Source organism: Asterias rubens, chromosome 8, assembly GCF_902459465.1.
Source record: "Asterias rubens chromosome 8, eAstRub1.3, whole genome shotgun sequence".
Taxonomy (NCBI): Eukaryota; Metazoa; Echinodermata; class Asteroidea; order Forcipulatida; family Asteriidae; genus Asterias; species Asterias rubens.
Window position 1 is genome coordinate 5,939,916 of NC_047069.1, and position 20,199 is coordinate 5,960,114.

The 20,199-nt window shown below is 39.3% G+C and overlaps 1 protein-coding gene across 1 annotated transcript in view; it reads right to left on the reverse strand.

Annotated features, from left to right (window-relative positions):
- The window catches only part of LOC117293542 (periodic tryptophan protein 2 homolog), a 44,167-nt gene extending 25,908 nt beyond the window's left edge, over positions 1-18,259 (reverse strand). The window contains exons 1-17 of the mRNA XM_033775900.1: positions 18,197-18,259; positions 15,694-15,805; positions 14,965-15,077; positions 14,004-14,098; positions 13,365-13,464; positions 12,740-12,883; positions 11,427-11,562; positions 9,849-10,042; positions 9,155-9,298; positions 8,039-8,246; positions 6,434-6,585; positions 5,443-5,590; positions 4,477-4,627; positions 3,774-3,954; positions 2,389-2,536; positions 1,560-1,728; positions 607-825 (exon numbers count right to left, since the gene is read on the reverse strand). Of these exons, the coding sequence (XP_033631791.1) occupies positions 607-825; positions 1,560-1,728; positions 2,389-2,536; positions 3,774-3,954; positions 4,477-4,627; positions 5,443-5,590; positions 6,434-6,585; positions 8,039-8,246; positions 9,155-9,298; positions 9,849-10,042; positions 11,427-11,562; positions 12,740-12,883; positions 13,365-13,464; positions 14,004-14,098; positions 14,965-15,077; positions 15,694-15,711 (2,320 nt within the window). The 5' untranslated portion in view covers positions 15,712-15,805; positions 18,197-18,259. The remainder of the gene's footprint in view (positions 1-606; positions 826-1,559; positions 1,729-2,388; positions 2,537-3,773; positions 3,955-4,476; positions 4,628-5,442; positions 5,591-6,433; positions 6,586-8,038; positions 8,247-9,154; positions 9,299-9,848; positions 10,043-11,426; positions 11,563-12,739; positions 12,884-13,364; positions 13,465-14,003; positions 14,099-14,964; positions 15,078-15,693; positions 15,806-18,196) is intronic.
- Between the last annotated feature and the right edge of the window lie 1,940 nt (positions 18,260-20,199).

The following is a 20,199-nucleotide window of genomic DNA, read 5'->3' on the forward strand; positions in this document are numbered from 1 at the left end:
TCCGCGTTACAAGGCATTCTAAGTTTACAAGGCTAGCGCAGAAATTCAGTGCTTGCACATAAGCGGGGAATCATGATCGTAAGCGCTTAACTCAGCGGTAAGCAGATCCATGAAATTGGGCCCAGAACTCTGCGTTGAGCAGTGCTATTAGCCTTGTTGAGATATGCTGGACACTAGGGAACTGCACTGCTTGGTTTGGGTTGACACCGATACATTTACCCAAACTGAATCATGCTCTGGTATGTGTCCACCTCAAAATGGCTTACGAAATTGAGCTATGGGGCAGGTCTATAGCGCTGCTTAACGGTAAGCAAATTTTCATGCTAGCTTAAGCAGAAAAACTTCCTTCAGCATAAACATATTTAACAAAAAACTTATGTGGCTAATTCACTTGTTCGCCATGGATTTGCATTGTTGTGTCATTACTTTTCATACAGTAAGCACTGGAAGGTTAGCATGCCTTTTTGTTAGCTCACAGTTAGCAGCTCTATGGATTGGAAAGTCTTGCAGTAAGCACAAAATCAGCCGTTAAGCAGCTCTATGAAATTGGGCTCAGAACAAAAGAAGATATTTCAGCTGCTATATCGAAAAAGAAATGAAACTTACCTTGCTCAAACGGGATAGATTCGACAATCTCCTGTATTAACCTCGTTTCGTTAAGACGGAAGCTGAGCATGAGGGCGCTGCTCCATTCCTCGCGCTGTAACGTCTCCCGCACCAGCTTCGGCGTGATCTCCAGTGTCAAATCAAAGGGGTCAAAGGTCAGGCTGTTGTCAAGTGAGTAGACAAGTAAGCCTTCTGTTGTGGTCGCTGCAAACTGTCTCCCTAGATAAAGTGATGGGGCGAAACACAATTTCAATTTTGGAGAGTGTCTTCATTAAATTATATTTACATTTGTATATTCTTAATGGTTTGAGGGTTGTCAAAAAAAAAAAATTATGTTAATCAATACTTTATTTTTCATTACAGGTAAGATTAAGTACTTAATTCAGGATGAAAAATACAAATTATGATTCTAAAGCTGAAGACTTAAAAAATTCCCTAGTAAATATAAATGCATTTGCAAGATGTCTAAATCTAAAATAAGCACAAGGGGGCAAAGCAGATTGGGAACTCATTTAGAGTTAATCATTTGGTTGTTTGGTCACTTCAATAACAATTGGGGGTATGAGGATTTACACGGTACACAGTCAATCCTCCTACAGTGTGACTATTCAATATTATTCACTGTGGTTTTGAAAGTAATGTTTTGAAAGTAACCACTCACTATCTTCCCCATGCTTCTTCCCCCACGCTTTTGAATGATGGATAAACTATGCCAACCTGCAATATTATCAAATAATGTCAACCCTTCTACTGCAAGACCATTCAACATCATCCACCGCGGTTTGGAGTTATAGAAAAGCTATAGATGGATTGCACATGACGTAATTGACCACCATCTTTGATGTAGAGCAATGGAAAAGAGCTTGCTTGAAAGCGCTGCCAACAACTCTCAGCCAATGATGGCCTTTCATCAAAGATGGCAGCCAATGCAAAGGGTCTATTGAAGTATTTACCCGTGGGTGAGAATTTGACCCCTGACACATTGACCTCCGGCTTGAAGAAGCGTGAGCTCATATCGCCCTTGGTCACACCGGGTAGACTGAGTGCTTGAGAGTGGTCCTCCTCACCGTCGATTAGAGCAACGTTTCCAAACTCAGTCATCTTACGCCGATTCAGAAACTCCTGACAGAATAATAGTGATTATTTGTTTTAATATGGAGCTTAAATTATGGAGAACTACAAGTATAGCCCTTTGCACACTGTATCTCCTATCCCTGGAATATTCAGCCTTGGAGAGGCCCCGGGGCTATTTTCTGGGTTGTGCCCATTTGCCGGTTAGATCACAGGTAAAACAATCCAAGTGTGGAAGGGCCAACAAAGTGGTCAAGCCAACTTGACATCAACTTCGGCAGAAACGAACATTGCCAGTCTCGTTACCATGATAGAAAAACACTGAAAATCAACGCTGATTGGCTAAACAAAAGTGACTGTTTTGCTTATTAAAAATTTTCCAGAGCTGAAAAGGACTTATGGGGCGCTTGGTACATACATGTAAAAAATGTACTTATTTTGATGCAAGACATTTCCAATGATGCATCTTTTGACAGGGCGTTCGGCGCAGTCTGTAACACAATATGGATCAACCACAGGACTCATGCCCAATAATATTTCAAAGTCCTATTTCAAAGGGTTATAATTGAGCAAGGCATTCTGGGAAAATAAATAAAAGGGCGTGGGGAGATCTTCCACCACTAGGAAATGAGTGGAACATTGCGTTTGGATCCAGTCTCCTTAAAAAAGTCACAAAAAAATAATGATGGGGATAGATCATCGACCACAAACCTCCATCGCATCCAGAGAGAGATTACACGACACCTGAAACCTCTTCATCAGTATCTGCTCTTGGATATTGTAGATACAGATGTTCTTGGATTTACCCGCAGCCAAAATGCACGTCCCGTCAGCCGAATAGCACAATGTGTTAAAAGATCTGAAATGTAAACAGATCACTCAAATCAGCATTCAATGGAGTGTGGGAGGTTCACAGTCCTAGGCAAAATTTTAATAGAGCTGCTTAAAGACATGGACACTATTGGTAAATGTCAAAGACAAATCTTTCTCCCCTGGTGTATCTCAACATATGCATAAAATAACAAACCTGTGAAAATTTGAGCTCAATTGGTCATCGAAGTTACGAGATAACAAACAATGAAAGAAAAAACACCCTGGTTACATGAAGTTGTGTGCTTTCAGATGCTTGATTTTGGGACCTCAAATTCTAAACTTGAGGTCTCAAAATCAAATTCGTGGAAAATTACTTCTTTCTCCAAAACTATATCACTTCAGAGGGAGCCATTTCTCACAATGTTTTATACTATCAACCTTTCCCCATTACTCATTACCAAGTAAGGTTTTATGCTAAAAATTCTTTTGAGTAATTACCAATAGTGTCCATTGCCTTTAAAGTCACTGAATACTGTTGGTAACGAGCAATTGAGAGCTGTTGATAATATATTAAGTTATCACACAAGCGCGAGTGGAATACAGAAAAATACACCACTTCTGCGTCCCATATCCAACGAGGCCGAAGGACGAGTTGGATATGGGACGCAGACGCGCTATATTTTCCGTATTTCCATGAGCGTGCGTGTGATAAGGTATTTATCTTCCAGCAAACATGGCGCGTGACATAGAACACACAAGACGCATGGTAGTGATATTAGCCGTGCAATATAGGTTTTTATCACCACTCCATTCTGCAAATCTGATTGGAGGATTAGCGCGTACTTGAAGATAAAAAATTTTTGTGAGAAATGGCTCCCTCTGTGAAGTAATGTAGGTGGTTTTTTTAAACAAAGTTCAGGTCTGAAGCTTTTTAAAAATCTGAAAGCACAACAATTTGTGCAACAATGATGTTTTTTCTTTCATTATTCTCTTGCAATTTCGATGACCAATGAGTCAAAATTTTCACAGATTTGTTGTTTAATGCTTATAAAATTGGACACACCAAGTGAGAATACTGGTCTTTGACAAATATCAAAGGTGTCCAGTGACTTTGGACCCAATGCAATGCAAAGGTCGTGGGTTCGAATCCCAGTGATTTGCCTTTGGGTGTATTTATTTCACAGAGCTCAGGAATATACAGTGCGAAATACACATCTGTGTAAAACTAAAACAATTTTTTATAATAACATACCAGAAAAAAAGAGAGAAATTTAGAAGTTTACCTCGCTGCCGCTGATGTTTTTGCAGTCACCATATCACCCTCTCTCCTCCCCCCGCCGAGGTCATGCTTTCCCTCTACTGATCCAGTCTGAGTGGTCGTCTGTATATCCCAGAATGATATCTGACCGTCCAGAGTAGCTACGGCCAGCTGGTGACCGTCAGGGCTAAAGCAAACTGCAAGAGCTGTCGGCAAAACAAACAAAAATCAAGCGTTTAAATCTGCACGCCTAAATTTGAAAATTTGATTTGTGACTTGTCACCAAGAAACCACTTGATGGTGTTACATGATCTTACTGCAGACCTTACTAGGTTGTATCTCCACCAAGCAAAGTTTAAATCCTACTCATGCACATAGTGTTATTTCAGACCTTACTTGTATTCCCACCATCGTTTTATTTATTCTGGTTGTGAAGCCAAGGACTCTCAGAAAAGCAAACTAAATCACTGTACTAGGCAAGAAACCATGGAGTGAAGACAAGGAAGGAAGCTTCAGTTATAGATAGGGACGACAAGATAAGTATTCCAGTGAAAACCCACACAGTCAAATAGAGACTGAAAACCCAATCCACAAAGTGCCCCCAGTGGGATTTGAACTTTGGTCCTAGAGGTGGAATGCGAGGAAAGATACCACTACGCCAACCTGATCACCAGGTTCAAACCCTACTGCCTGGTCATTGATCAATATTCAGACGACAAAAGACTCACCATCAGCCATGACCTGTAACGTCTCTCGGGCTCCTTTGTGCTGATAAACATTCCAGAGTTTGACCGTCTTATCCCATGATGCACTGGCCAACATGTCCGCCGCCGAGCTGAAACTCAGGCATGAAATTGGACCTTCATGACCCGCAAGAACCTACAATACAAACAAATAAAAAATAAAACCATTAGTAGGACGTGAACTTCGCTCTTCAAGGGGCATACCAATTCCTCTGGTAAGGGGAACCAGGAAAATGCCATTTAGTGTTGGAACTTTGCAAAGGGCAAAAGCACTGGGAACCAAAGCAACAGACCGATCCATTAGGCTCCGCCCACGACGCACGTGTGAGCAAGATCACATGAGCCTCTCCAATGCCTTTTTGCACAATTCTGCCGCGCGCGCCAAGCATACACGCACCCATGTCAGACTTTATTTGTCGGACCCTCGTTGCGTTGTGATTGGTCAATATGCAATGGGGCGGAGCTTAATGAATCGGTCTATTGCTGTGGGTGTCGTGGGTTATTTTAGGGCCTGCTTTATAAACTATTATCCAGGTGTGTTACATGTACTTCGCAGAGGTGACAGAGGCTATTGCCTTCGCACCTGGTCATTGCCTTGATGCCCCTTGTAATGTTCCAGTCGAGCGAAAGGCCCTGCCATTATGAACTTCACGCCCCAAATTAAATTTGTAGGTGGCATATTTGACTCACAGAAGTTCGAAACTTATGTGCTATGGTTTGAATTTTAAGCGCTTAAACTTGCGCATTGAGCGACTTATGCTCGACGCTAGAAATTCAAGGCAAATTTTCATTGAGAGTGCATGAGGCTTAACTACCAGATTTGTACGCAGTTTGTTTACGTTTTTAAAATGTTTTTAACGGAAAGGTGTTTACAAATAGGAATGAAAGAGTGGTGACTCAGTCTTAAACAGCCATTAAAGACCTTGCAGGGAAATCAGCGTAACGACATACCTCTAGCAATCTGCCAGTTTGCATTGACCAGAGGAAGATCTCAAAGCTATCCTGTGCACCGGCAGCGATCAGCTCGCCGCTAGAATCCACACCCAAGCATGCAAACTGGGCGGGGTGGGGCGAGGTGAAGGTACGGAAGTTACGATATCTGAAACAGAGCAATCAAGTTGTTTAAAACACTGAACAGAGAAAAAGTTTGTGAATATTACATGAGTGAGTGGAGAAAGAGAATCGTTGAGTGATGCTGGGATCCTTGTACTGATTTAAAATAACAGACTGATGCAAGAAAGCGTAAAGAAATATAGTCAAGCAGTTTTGGTACTTCACTGAATCTCACTAACTGGCATTCCAATTTGAGTAGGCATAAACAAATGGGCCATACTATACACAACCTACTGAAGGTAAATTAAACCAGAAAAACAAGTCCTCCGGGTGCAAGTGCTGCTGAGATTAGAATGATAATAAGCTCCCTTGAACCAACAAAAATTCTTGCAAAGCAATGTCTAGAAGATACCTAGAACAGCACATAAGTTGTGTGTCCTTCTGGTCACCTGGGGCCCAATTTCATAGAGCTGCTTAAACATTATGCTTACCAGAATAAAGTTACCCACTAAAATACCATTATACATTTACAGAATGTAACTGGTATCCCGCTTAGTCGTGCTTAGCAGAAAAAATGTTAAGCAATATTTTCTGCAAGGAGAAACTATAAATAAATAGTAAACTTGCGGGTAAAACCATGTGTAAATCTCTTTGGGTGAGAGTTGTCCAAAGAGTCAGTTTGGTCTCGACACTTCAAACAGTCATACTCTGCTCGTCTTCAGGAGAAACAAGAAACAAGGAGCCCAAAGAAGAATGTTTTGAAGCTTTTTATGGTGTGGAAAAATAAGGAGAAACTATAAATATCTTCCGTGTCTTGTAAAATCACCACCGGAAGAATGGTACTAAAATGTCCTTTCATGATGTTGGGGAACTCTGACTATGGACTTACCTGTGTAGATCAAACGCTCTGACTGTGCCGTCGAGTGAAGCAGACACGATAACCTTCCCTGCTTTACCACTGATGGTAATCCCTGTGATTGTGGCTGTGTGTTCAGTGAATGTCACAAAGCATAACCCGCTACTGCTGTTCCACACCTTTACCTACAGTTATCAAAAGACAAACTTTTATTTTTCATTTTCAAGTGATAATCCCTGTGATTGTGGCTGTGTGTTCAGTGAATGTCACAAAGCATAACCCGCTACTGCTGTTCCACACCTTTACCTACAGTTATCAAAAGACAAACTTTTATTTTTTATTTTCAAGTGATAATCCCTGTGATTGTGGCTGTGTGTTCAGTGAATGTCACAAAGCATAACCCGCTACTGCTGTTCCACACCTTTACCTACAGTGAATGAAAGACAAACTTTTTTTTTTCATTTTCAAGTGATAAACCACAAGGGAAACTTACCGCGTAAATTTTATACAATTTTGGGTTGAACAAAGACAAAGTGTCTAAAGCTGGACTTGGATCTGCGACCCCAGGACTCACGTGCCAGCTAGGGCTTTACCAACAGATTCATCTAGTCCTAATGTTGGTGGTCTCCCTTGTATGTCAACATCTTTGTTTTGGGGTGCCACTCAGGAGCCAGTCAACTCATATTCAGGGCTGTATGGTTCGTTTTTGAAAGGGCAAGGGCACCAAGGCATTTTCTCTTTGGCAAAGGGCACCCTATGAGGAAATTGTAAATTTCTACTGTAACATTTCAAGGGCACCAAGGCAATGACAAGGGGCAACGGAGGCAATCGCCTTCGTTGCCTCCGTGAAGTATCAGGCCTGCATATTTGCTGTAAAGCCAGGGATCACACACTACGATCCGGGGGTAACAGGTTCAAGTCCTGCTATAGTCAATTGATCCATATAGTGTCATTGTCAGTTTCAATGGTCTGTATTAAAGACACTGGACACTATTGGTAATTGTCAAAGACCAGTATTCTCACTTGGTGTATCTCAAGATATGCATAAAATAATAAAACTGTGAAAGTTTGAGCTCAATTAGTCGTCGAAGTTGTGAGATAAAAATGAAAGAAACAACACCCTTGTCACTCGAGGTCCAGAAATCAAAAGTCGTGGAAAATTACTTCTGTCTCGAAAACTAAATTACTTCAGAGGGAGTCGTTTCTCACAATTTGTTATACTATCAACCTCTCCCCATTACTCGTCACCAAGTAAGGTTTTTTGCTAAAAATTATTTTGAGTAATTACCAATAGTGTCCACTGCATTTAAGCTTTGTCATGTTTGTCACTAGTCCATATTTTCATTAATTAGGGTCAAGTTTCAACACTGGACTAGCCAGCCGGACAACTTGGAAGTGAATTTTGACTGGGCATTGGGTGTTTTAACTGATATTTGGCAAGCTGTCCAGTGTTACAGGAGAATTCTGACACTTAAAAGATTTGTTTAAATAGAACAATGCGACCAGTCTTTACAGTTAAAAAAACAGCGGGCGGTATACGGAACAAAATGTAAAACTAATTGTAGGGGCTTGAAAATAATGTACTGTACTATTTGTAGGGGGTTACGTTTAATGAAAAACACATCATGAGTTCGCTACCTTTCCGTCCTGACCACCAGTGGCTAAGAGTTGACCGTCCGGTGAGAAGTCCAAGCAGGTCATGTTGTTATGATGGCCCTGTTGTTTCAGGACGTAGCACTCACTCTGCCACTCCCAGACCAGTAACTGACCGAGACCGGAACAGCCAAACGCAATCCAGTCCCCAGGCTGATTGAAACACACTGCCGCTATACACTGGTTGGATATACTGGGATATAGAATGGATAGGGGTATAGAGCTTAGAATGCAGTATCATAGTCAACCCTCCTACTATCTGACCATTCAATATCACCGACTGGTTTTGAACGGTAGAAAACTATCCAAGTCTGCAATATGCACAGTACCCAGTGAACCCTTCTACTGTCTGACCATTCAATATCATCAGCTGTGGTTTGAATGATTGTGTCAGAGTACAATATAACATTATGTGTTGAAGTCATCTACATAGTACATAGTCAACTCTCTTACTGTCTGACCATTCAATATCATCGCATTCAATATCATCGACTGTGGTTTTGAATGATATATATACACTGTGCCAGCCTGCAATATGATATTATGCAGTGAGTGCATCTCTGCGGTACATAGTCAACCCTCTTACTGTTTGACCATTCAATATCATCTACTGTGGTTTTAAATGATATACACACTGTGTCAGACTACAATATGATATGATTTGGGTGAAGGCATCTACATAGTACATAGTCAACCCTCCTACTGTCTGACCATTCAATATCATCTACTGTGGTTTTGAATGAATATACACTGTGTCAGACTACAATATGATATGATTTGGGTGAAGGCATCTACATAGCACATAGTCAACCCTTGTACTATCTGACCATTCGGTATCATCCATGAGTGATCAGGTTGGCGTAGTGGTATCTTTCCCAACCTGGATTAGGTTTTCAGTCCCTACCTGACTGCGTGGGTTTTCCTCCCACATCTAAAACTGAATACTTCCTTCCTTGTGTTCTCCCTGATAGATTATTGGCTAGTACAGTGATTAAGTTCGCTTTTCTGAGAGTCCATGTCTTCACAACCAGAATAAATTATATGAAAAAAGTGATAAATAAACAATAAAGCTGTATAAATTAACCAATAGGAGTGACATACCTGAGCGAATGAATTAGCGTACATTCAGGCAGCTCGTGAATGTGAAATGTTCCAGATTCGAATCCCGTCACCAACATGTGGTTCTTTTTGTGAAAGTCGGCGCATGTTAGATGCGTGAAGTCGCCTTCCTTATTCAAGAAATGCCTGCGATTGGGAAACAAATTATGACACATGCTTGGTGTGAATAACAATAATACTAATGTAGGTTCTTATACAGCGCTTATCACACCCCCAGGGGCGTATCAAAGAGCTCAGTATTTTTTCCTGCAAGGTATGTGGAGCTACATTTTTAAGTACGAGACCTATTCCTTTCTAGCATCATGTATTGGTTTATAAGGTGCTGTGGCGTAATATGCCGCGATCAAACCAGGAACACAGGGGAGAACCCCTGCGATGAGTGCAACAGGTTCTTTTACGTGCACAACACAATACAACACAACACACAGGACCAACGGCTTTATGTCCCATCCAAGGACGAAGCATGATGTCAATTTGGCATAAAATCTTGAAAATTACAATATTTTCCTTACAGACCTAATAAGGTGTTATGCATGTATAAGTTCTTATTATCAATTATATATTTGAAGAGCTCAAAACCCAGTTTTGCGTTTTTGGCAGGATGTGCCTGCTTTCAGAATGGCCCATCACACACAAAAATGAAACAGCTTCAACCCAATCTAACCATACAACATACCTCGCTAGTCTCTTGTACAAAGCCTTGCTTCCTTCTTTCACAACGGTCTCCGCTGCTCTCTTTTTAGCAGACAGGGGTCTTTCAGCCTTGTTGCCAAGATTACTAGCTGGGCGCTTCTCCATGGGTCGTAGCTCATGTAGTTCTGTATCACATTCCCACACCAGGACCTCGCCTTTCCGGCTAACACTATACAACTGAGATTGGAAACGTTAAGGAGAGGATTTCGCATCTTTATTAAAGGCAGAGGACACTATTGGTAATTACTGAAAATAACTGTTTGCATAAAAGCTTACTTGGTAATGAGCAATGTAGAGCTGTTGCTAGTGTAAAACATTGTGAGAAACGGCTCCCTCTGAGGTAACTGTAGTTTTTAAGAAAGAGGTAATTTCTTACTCAAGCCTGGATTTCAGGCCTGAAGAGAAGCCTTTCATTAGGAATCTAAAAGCACACAAATTTTTGCAACAATGGTGTTTTTTCTTTAAAGCCATTGGACCCTTTCGGTACAGAAAAAAAAAAAAAAAGTTGACAGATTTACAAATAACTTACAGGGTTTACAGAAGGTAGTGGTGAAAGACTTCCCTTGAAAAATTATTCCATGAAATGCTTTACTTTTTGAGAAAACAGTAAAACAATATCAATTCTCGTAAGCGAGAATTACGGATTTATTTTAAACACATGTCATGACACGGCGAAACGCGCGGATACACGGGTGGGTTTTCCCGTTATTTTCTCCAGACTCTGATGACCGATTGGGCCTAAATTTTCACAGGTTTGTTATTTGATATAGAAGTTGTGATACACGAAGTGTGGACCTTGGACAATAGTGTTGACCGAAAGGGTCCAATGGCTTTAAACGGCTCCCTCTGAGGTAACATAGTTTTTAAGAAAGAGTTAATTTCTCACTCAAGCCTGGCTTTCAGGCCTGGAGCCTCTCATTAGGCATCTATAAGCACACACATTTGTGCAACAGGGGGGTTTTTCTTTCATTATTCTCTTGCAACTTTGATGACCAAATGAGTCCAAATTTATATATGGAGTCCAGATTTGTTATTTATGCATACACTGTTTTGGGATACACCAAGTGAGAATACTTGTCTTTGACAATGGGAGACTTTCTAAGACGATAGAGGGCAGCAGACTTACCGGGTAAATCCATTGTTCTCAGAATTATGCGCATGTTCAGAACTACGTAAACAATGGAAATTTACCCGGTATGTCTGCTGCCACCTAGCGTTGGAAAGTCTCCCATTACAAGCAGTAGCTCATCAGCACACAATTAGGTAACACAGATTTAGATTATCAGCCAGAATACCATGTCACATCTGATTGGTTTCCTGCTCATTTGGGCTTGGCAGTCATTTCTTAAGCAACATTTTCTGCTTAAGCAGCTCCATGAAATTCGGCCCTTGTGACTACTTAGCAAATTTCCATAGTACTGAATCTATGGGGTTAGACAAATGTGAGTAGCTATAAATGAAATTAAACTATAAATTGTTCAATACACACAAAAAACTTGGACAAACTTGCACCCAATACAATTCACAAAAACCTGAAATGGTTTTGGCTACAAAAGGATACATTAAGTGAGTTGTCCTCAAAGAAGGCCCCCACGACACAATCTTTATGTCCTCCCAGGGTGTAGATGACCAACTGCTCCATTTCAGATGCAGCGAAGACACGAGTTTGCATGTCCTTCGAACCAACCGCAAACACCCTGAAAATAAATATATTCACTTAGGTCGTGCAAAAAAAACCTATGTTGAATGAATCATTCTGTTTCAGATTCTGTAGGACAGGAGGAAGCATTTTTTTTTTTTTTTTTTGGGGTGTGCATTTGTTTGTTTGTTGGTAGGCCTCTTCAATCAGAAAATACACAATCAAACACATTGCCTGCACTCATCAGGTATGTAGAGACTAGCATCAAGATTCCAACAACAGAAACATAAGGTTAGCCCAGAGCAGACCAACAAGCAGTGAAGCTAACACTAAGCTAAACTGCTCACACAAAGTTAGGAAACTTATTCTAATCAAGTATATCTTTAATATTTATTACTCGCTTTGTATTTGTTTTGCTATCAATGCAAAGCTAACGTGTTCTTCTTTAAAATGATACCACATTTGCTATGATGGCATGTTGCTGAGTTTGGCTACATGAATGACAATGAGGCAAAGTCACAAATCAAATGTTTTTTTGTTCACCAAGCTCAGACTATAAGCCATAGTTGATAATCGGCTTGACATGCTGAGAACAATGGAAAGCAACAATCTATTCTTGGTTTTCAGACAAAATGACAAACGTTTGATCTCAATCAACCACACACAATGGACAATTTTGAAAATGGCTTCACAAGCCCTCTGCTCCTGTGTGCATAAATGCGCTGCATGTACACATGTCACCTAGCATTAAAGGCAAATTGGTATTTACTCAAGATAATTATTATCATAAAACTTTTCTTGATTACGAGTAATGGGGAGAGGTTGATAGTATAAAACATTGTGAAAAACGAATTTGACTTCGAGACCTCAGATTTAGAATTTGAGGTCTCGAAATAAAGCATCTGAAAGCACACAACTTTGTGTGACAAGGGTGTTTTTTCTTTCATAGTTATCTCACAACTCCGAAGACCAATCAAGCTCAAATTTTCACAGGTTTGTTATTCTATGCATATGTTGAGACACACCAACTGTGAAGACTAGTCTTTGACAATTACCAATGGTGTACAGTGTCATCAACATGTGACAATTCCATTTTAAATAGAACGGTTGGCAGGTTGATACTAGGTGGGTGTTAACAGAATGGTCCTAAACAGTCAGCTGCCACACACATCATGCTGCGACTTCACAAATCTAGTCCCCCGCCTTCTTGATATGATTAATCAGTGGTGTCCTACCTTGAGTCTGTTGTCCAGTCGATGCATGTCGTATCATCGTAAGCACCGTAGTAGGTTCTGTGTAGCAACAGTGGATTGAACTCTCTTGTGCTGCCTGGTGCGTGGTACACTTGTGCAAATCTCTCCTTCGTAAGGGCGATTTTCCTTTGAAAAGAGTTGTAGTAGAGTTAAATATACAAATTCAGGAAGCCAGTAAGCCTGGGGCAAGCAGATATTAAAGACGGAATACCTAATTTTCTAGATTAATAGCTTCGCAAGTTAGTAGGGGGAAAACATTTCAACAAAATACATTTATAAGCAGATTTAATGATGACCTGTGCTGTTTTAAAATAAAGGTTGATTGTTTACTTGAGTGTCAGTTCCACAGTTTTAATAATAGTTATCAAAACTAATCGAATAATCCACAAGAACTTCAAGTTTTCTGCAACAAATATCTAGGTGGTTTATATTTCAGTTTTGTGTGAGCAATTTCTAAATAATGACTAACATTCTGGTCCAACAGAATAAAACTCTTAGTCAGATCTGGGTTTGGATTCAGATGGATTGGTGAAAGGGTTAAGAGAGGGGTTTAGAGAGAGTGTGGAGTGAAAGGATGAGAGTTCAGTGGTGAGCATTAGGTACGTACTTTCCATCAGGGCTGTATTTGATTGCAGTCACTGGCTGATGAAAGTGGACATGATGCAGAACCGTCTTGCTGACTAGACTGCACAACATTCCATTACCCTCTGTCAACAAAATAACAGAAAGACAGCAAGTTAGTCAAACAGCTTCAAGTAAAACCTTAAACATTCCAAGTCTGGTGCTATGGTGTCCCCTTCAAGATGTCCCTCAAAGGAAAGATGTGCATTTAACAGTTTAGGATTTTAGCCAGACAAAGCCCAAAATGGATATGCTTTGTTACGTTGTTATTCTTTGTGCGTTCTTATCCCATCAGCTGCTCAGAGGCAATTGCCTGCCAAGAAGGGAAGGTTCATAGAAGTGTCACGAACAGCCCTAGCCAGCCAAACAAAATATGTCCACAAACATGTAATATGGCAGTTAGGGCCTATAGGTTGGCTTCTGACTGGCACCCTCAAATATAGATAGCGACAAATTAGGGAGACCGCCAACATAGCACTAGATAGCTCAGTAGGTAGAGCACCAGGACGTTGCAGGTTCAAATTCTCTTTGTTGGACCAACAATTTAACACAATAATTATGACACTGGCCCTCTTGTCCTTATAAATAACAAGGCAGCATCAGGCGGGCAATGCTCCTATCTCACCTTGATCAACAATAATTGCCGTTGTGCCATCAGGTGACAACCCCACACATGAGATGTTCATACGAGCCTCAATCGGAAAGGTCTCTGATTTATTACTGAGGAGAAACAAGAAGCAATGGTTATAGAAAATCAAGTCAAGCAGTCCAATTCAGCCCAGTTAATAAAGTCAAATGCCTCACATCCACAGTGTTAGCTAGAGGCGTGTCCATGTGCCTTTTTGACAACCTGTTTTATCTGTCGTTTACATGTAAATGTATTGTAAAGGAACAGTTTGGAAACCCAGTTTTTAAAGTTCCAGCAAATTTGGACATTCTTTTACAAAAATCTGGCTTAAACCTGTATAATACCTTGCTCATATCCCACAGAACTGTACGAAAAAAAAGAAACACTGATCCTTCTGTCTCGAATCAGGACTCTTGTTGATGATATGTTAAAGGAATTACGATAAGCAAGAATTTTAAAAAGGTGGGGGAAAAAACCCACTGCTGTTTTAGTGTGCGTATGAGAATCAATCACAATTTAACCACTACTAATCTCTCGCCACCTTGGCCCAATAGCATAAAGTTGCTAAGCCAAGTAAATTAATACACAAAAAGAAACATTTAATTTCTTGTAATCTGTTTTTGAACCACCCTGAACAAATAGACCATGGTTGAAACACTAGAGCCAATGCTGATGGTAATATTAAACAGTCTAGCCTAAAAATAAAGAAAACCAACAGATTGTTTAGATAAAGAGGTACAAAACTATGAAATCTTCCAGTGACTACATGTAGCAGAAACTCCCAAAGACATTTTTTTTTACTCAGACTACATAAACCGGATCTGATAATTAACTGCGCATTTACCACACATTATAAAATAGCAGGAGGCATAATTTAGTACAAATAATGTATCATTGAAAGCCAAAGTAGATGGTAAAAGAAAGTGGAAAGATATTGGAATATTTGGAACATTCTTACTTCTTCAGGTCAAATTTGGAGATTCTGTTTCCAACGGGGCTGATGATGCTGTCTCCATCGGAACTAAAACTAAGGTTACCATGGCGATAAACTGCTCCAAGGAGGTTGGAGAACTAAATGAAAACAGAAATTTTATGATCATGTAAAATGAAATAAACAAACTACATACTTACATGTGTACTTGTATACATGTGCATCTTCTTTCAAGATATCACACAAGTGCGACTGGAATAGGGAAAAATATAGCATGTTTGCATCCAATAAAAAAATCAGCATTCGGCCTCGTTAGATATGGGCCACTGACTAGCTATAATTTTCCTGAGGTTCCCGAATTTTTCCCATCTCTGGTAAGTTTTTGTCCCTTTTCTTAACAATATTTACTCAATGATGTTTTGATTGTTATGAATGGATTCATTAGACATTGAAGATCAAGTCCGTGTTCTAAGAAATTGTGACCTCAAAAAACCATTAAGCTCCCAACTAGTTGGCAAACACATTTTTTACTTGCACCAACTAAAGTTAAACCTGTATAAAATAATTAAAACGCAAGAACACATTATTAGTGTCCACTACAAGAAACACCACACACCATTCCTCATCTAGATGCTGAACAGGCTTTGATGAGAACCCATATAGATAGATATATAAGCATGCTCAAGAGTCTAATCCAGAAAGTCTCCTGCCAAATCTTTCCAAAGTCTCCCAATATTTTGGTTATTTTTGTTGTACCTTATATGAGAACCTCATTTTCTCTGGCTGATAGTATCTCGCTGTACGTTATTATAGATGATACTGATGGTACTCATGCGGAGCTGGTATCAGTTTGCATTAGACATGGGAACTATGAAGAAAATATACGACAAAAGAAAAATCAATTATTTATGAAGTACCATAAGCTTATAATTCAGCCCTATCCCTAAGCATACACTCAAAGGTTCAAAAAAGAGATTTTACTGGGTACTTGGTTTAGTTAAAACTTCCATAAACTCCATGCGCGACCTTGTGCAGGGAAAAAAAAAACTTAGCCGAGGACTTTTTGGACATAGGTTAGACAGCCTACGCCACCGTCGCTGAATGTAAATACCTTTAAACAAGGCAAAATTGTGCCCAAAATGGTAAAAAAATACATAAAAACCTTATTTCTTCACTGATTAAAACGGGGAAAAAGGCCCATAACATTTCCAATCCTCTCTCTATCAATAGATTTTTTGATTACAGGTAAAGAGAAGTCGTTATGTATTGAAAAACGGTGACCAAATTTTACATCAAAAATGGCTGTGCTCGTGTTAGTTGTGTGGGTGACCATCACCATGCTCTGAATCTTTTTGATTTGAGGTAAAGTTTGGGCTTTTTTCAAAAGGATTATGAAAGAAGAGAGTTTTATTGACCAACAGGGGTAACTTGAAGCTCAGACAACATTAAGGTCGAAGCAACATTAATTTGAAAAACCTCTTTTTTGTGTGTGGCCAGAATAGGAAATGTCTACTTGCTACAGATCATGTAGTAACATTCTTAAACAGCAATAATTTTTTTTTTTTCTCAAATAAATTCAAATTTTACATCAAATTGAAGGTCTCCTCAGGAGAAATTCAATGGTGCAAACTCCACTGTCATAGGTGCTTTTGATAATTAGTTATGCCTTCCAACAGACAACAAACACGCAAACTCTTCTGGTCGCCGAATGAGATAAAAAGATTGTTAAAAAGCAAGACCCCCCCCCCCCCCAACTGTTAAGCTTGTTGCCCTATCCCTCAACGCGCACTCAAACGTTCAAAAATTAAATTTTACCAGGAACTTGGTTTAATTAAAACCTCCGCAAATTTGATGCGCGACCTCTCGCGGGAGCAAAACTCAACTTTTCATACTCAGAAATGGACAGGGATTTTACTGAGGTTTGACAGAATACCCGGCCGTTGCTGAATGTATACATTCCTTCAAAGTAGGAATTAGTAAAAATGTTGCCCAAAATGGTAAAAAGTACTTAAAAACAGTGGTTATTCACTGATTCAGATGGAGAAAAAGGCACTATGATCTTTCTGAACCTCTCTCTGTCAATGGATGGCGGAATTATCCAATTGGAAGTCAAGAGAGGGCGGTATTAATTGAAAACCGTGAACTAATTTATTTGATTTTGGGTTGAACGTGGTTTATTATTTGATAACTAATTTATTTGTCAAAAAAGTTCAAAAATGGCTGTGCTCTCGCACAGTCGCGTCGGTGACCATGCTCTGAATCTTTTTGATGTGTGAAATAATGAGGTAAACTTTTGCCCTTTTTCAAAAGGATTATAAAAGAATCGAGTTTTATTGACCTACAGGAGTAATTTGAAGCTCAGACAGTACTCAAGGTAGTTACGTAACCCTCCTGCCGTAAAAATGGAGCAAATCTGCTGACTAGCTGTCGAAATTGTACGTTTTTAACCATTTCGCCCTGCTCACATTGCGTGTGCTTCGTAACCCTCCGGCTACGCCATCGACAGGAGGGTTACGTTATCGCAACTATACGCAAGGTCGAAGCAACATCAGTTTGAAAAATCTCTTTTTTGTGTGTGGCCAGAATAGGAAATGTCAATATTGCGCTACATCTAATAAACAATGCTACATGTAGACTAGGCCGCAAGGATAAAGACAGGTCCAAGCTTCTCAGATCCAGTGATTCTGTTGGATACATTGATATTGGATAAACGTGCACAGTGAATTGAGCTTCCATCCTGTCACGTCCGCAACAGAATTTGACTGCATATATCTACGTGAAAGGTATGGGGTCAAAGGTCAAAACACACGTTTTTTATGCCGGTCTCTGGCGTTATTCACGAGCCTTGAAGTGTGACGTCAGGTGTTCAGGCTATGCTATGGCAGTATGGTAGAAATCAATATCGCGCTACCTCTAAACATGTCTAACAAAGCTACTCTGGCCTGGTTGACAATGACATTTTTTTTAAACTAACTTTTCTTGAAGCAAGTATGGTAAAATCAAACTCAATTCCAAATTCAGTCAGGAGAAAACTGTAAAACATTTCACATCAACATTTCACCAACCTCATTCAAACCTGCCAGCAGTGCCAACCAGTTTCTCAAATAATGACGTTTTTATCCCTTTTAAAGGGTCTATTTTAAGACAAATACATTGTTTCTCATATGATAATTAAAATGTTAACATCAGCTATGTCCAATTCGAATAATATTATGCGTTAAAAAGTAAAATTAAACAAGTTTTTGGCAATTATACTTACCAGACGACCAGCGAGAACGTCGTTCACTAAACAAGTGAAAAAGTGAAGTTCGGCGCGCACGTGTTGAAATTCAACCTTCTTCTAGGAACACGACTAGGTTTTTAGGTTCGTCTGTGTTCAAATCAGTACACTTTTAGGCTGGTGCTATGCCATATTTACCGACAGAGATAATTTTTTAAGGCGATGGTCGTCAAGAGAGGGCGGGTGTCATATCGTCTGCTTATCGTCTGCTCTTTAAATCTGATGGGGTAGGCGGGGATAAGAATGTGGGGGTTCGAGCAGAATACATGTTACTGTAAATTACAAAAGTACTTCTGCACAAATCTTTTTTTAAATATTTTCAGGAACCCCACTCACAGGTTTTTGTTATCATATTTTTGTTTTATAGGGGCAGGAGAGGGGGGAAAACAAACATAAATTTCAACATAAACTTATCAACATTTTACGAGAACTTTTACTTTTTATTCAGGTTACAGACTATTATGAGTTGAATTAATAAAATTAAGAAATAAACCACTCGCCTGTGTTGTGTTGCAACATAAACATAAACATTCCATACAATTAATACCTGGTAATCATTAAACTATAAATAAATGGATACTGATAAATATTATACTAAAAACTCGACATACTTTTCAATAAAATAAGGGTGAAAATAACAAGGCAAGGTCAATGCATAAACATTATAACCTAAATTTAAAGAATAACTAGTAGCACAAGTTTGTCTTAAAATGTAACTTTATAAGTTTATGGTATAAAGTTACGTGGCAAACAAATCCTTTACATAAATAAAGTTATTTTAGTAGAATGCTGGCAAGTTAATTTTTTCAGTTTTCGTTTTAGTTTTTTAAAGGAACATTTCTAACAGTCCAACATTACCCCTCAAGAGTCGGAAATACTTATATAAACAAATACAAGTCATAAAATTTTAATGGCAAAGCAACTAACAACAAAATTAATAGCACTCAGCACTAATACTCAAATTAGAATGCCAGTGTCAATTCAATTTTACAAGTTTACAGGCATGTCACTTCGTGCCTGATCGGCCAGCGGACATTTGGTTTTGTTTGTTTAAATGATGCAAGTTAAGCGCGCCAAAATGGTCCAGTGTTTCAAATGGACCTTTTGTAGTCATTCCTATTGTATAGTTAGTGCACAATGGTTCTGGACGCACCATTCATTTTGCGCATCGAAGCGTACTGGTATAAAAGTACTGTGAAGGGGTTTAGTATTCAGTTCACACTGCTATGTAGCTATAGTATCATTTAGTACTGCTTTTGTTATAAGCGTCAGTTACCCAGTGCTTTAAATTTAACAAAAATCATCAGAAACAAAAGAATGTGCTTCCTTGTATTATTTCTCGTGTTATCCATAAGAAGGAAACTGCTTTTTTATGGGTATGAGCAAAGCGAAGTAGCATGAATAAAACTCTAGTGTTGTCAGCAGCAGAGTGTGGGTTTGAATCTCGGTCATGTCAAACGGTGGAATGTGCGTTTGACAGCCAGGTATTTTGAGCAAAAGTTACACCATTAGTGCCAAGAGGTATTTACACAAACCTCCCCTTTTGTGAAAAATATTTTGGTAATATGTTTAAGACTTGTGGTGTTTGCGTTTAAAAATAGAGAAACGTGTTCACATAATTACTAAGCTATGATACACTTAGGTTTTTATAAAGAGATGTCATTACAGATTGGCAAGACTGGATGTTTTCCTTCGACTTGGACGTGACTTTGATCTACTTCTTTGGCTGTGAGCAATTGATTAATTCAATCAAGCTTTGCACTGTACTGGACAATTTTGTTATTAACATTTAACTATACATATTTTTTAAATCTTGAAGTACTGTCATCTTATTTTAGGTTGAATTTCATCTCCTTTCAAATCTAAAGTTCAACCAATTATGTCATCAGCATCATCACTGACTACAACTTGTGCTCGAGTCGGGAACAAAAACAGACGGGTATTAACAATTATGTTTCAACCTGAACAGCTTTTAGACAATT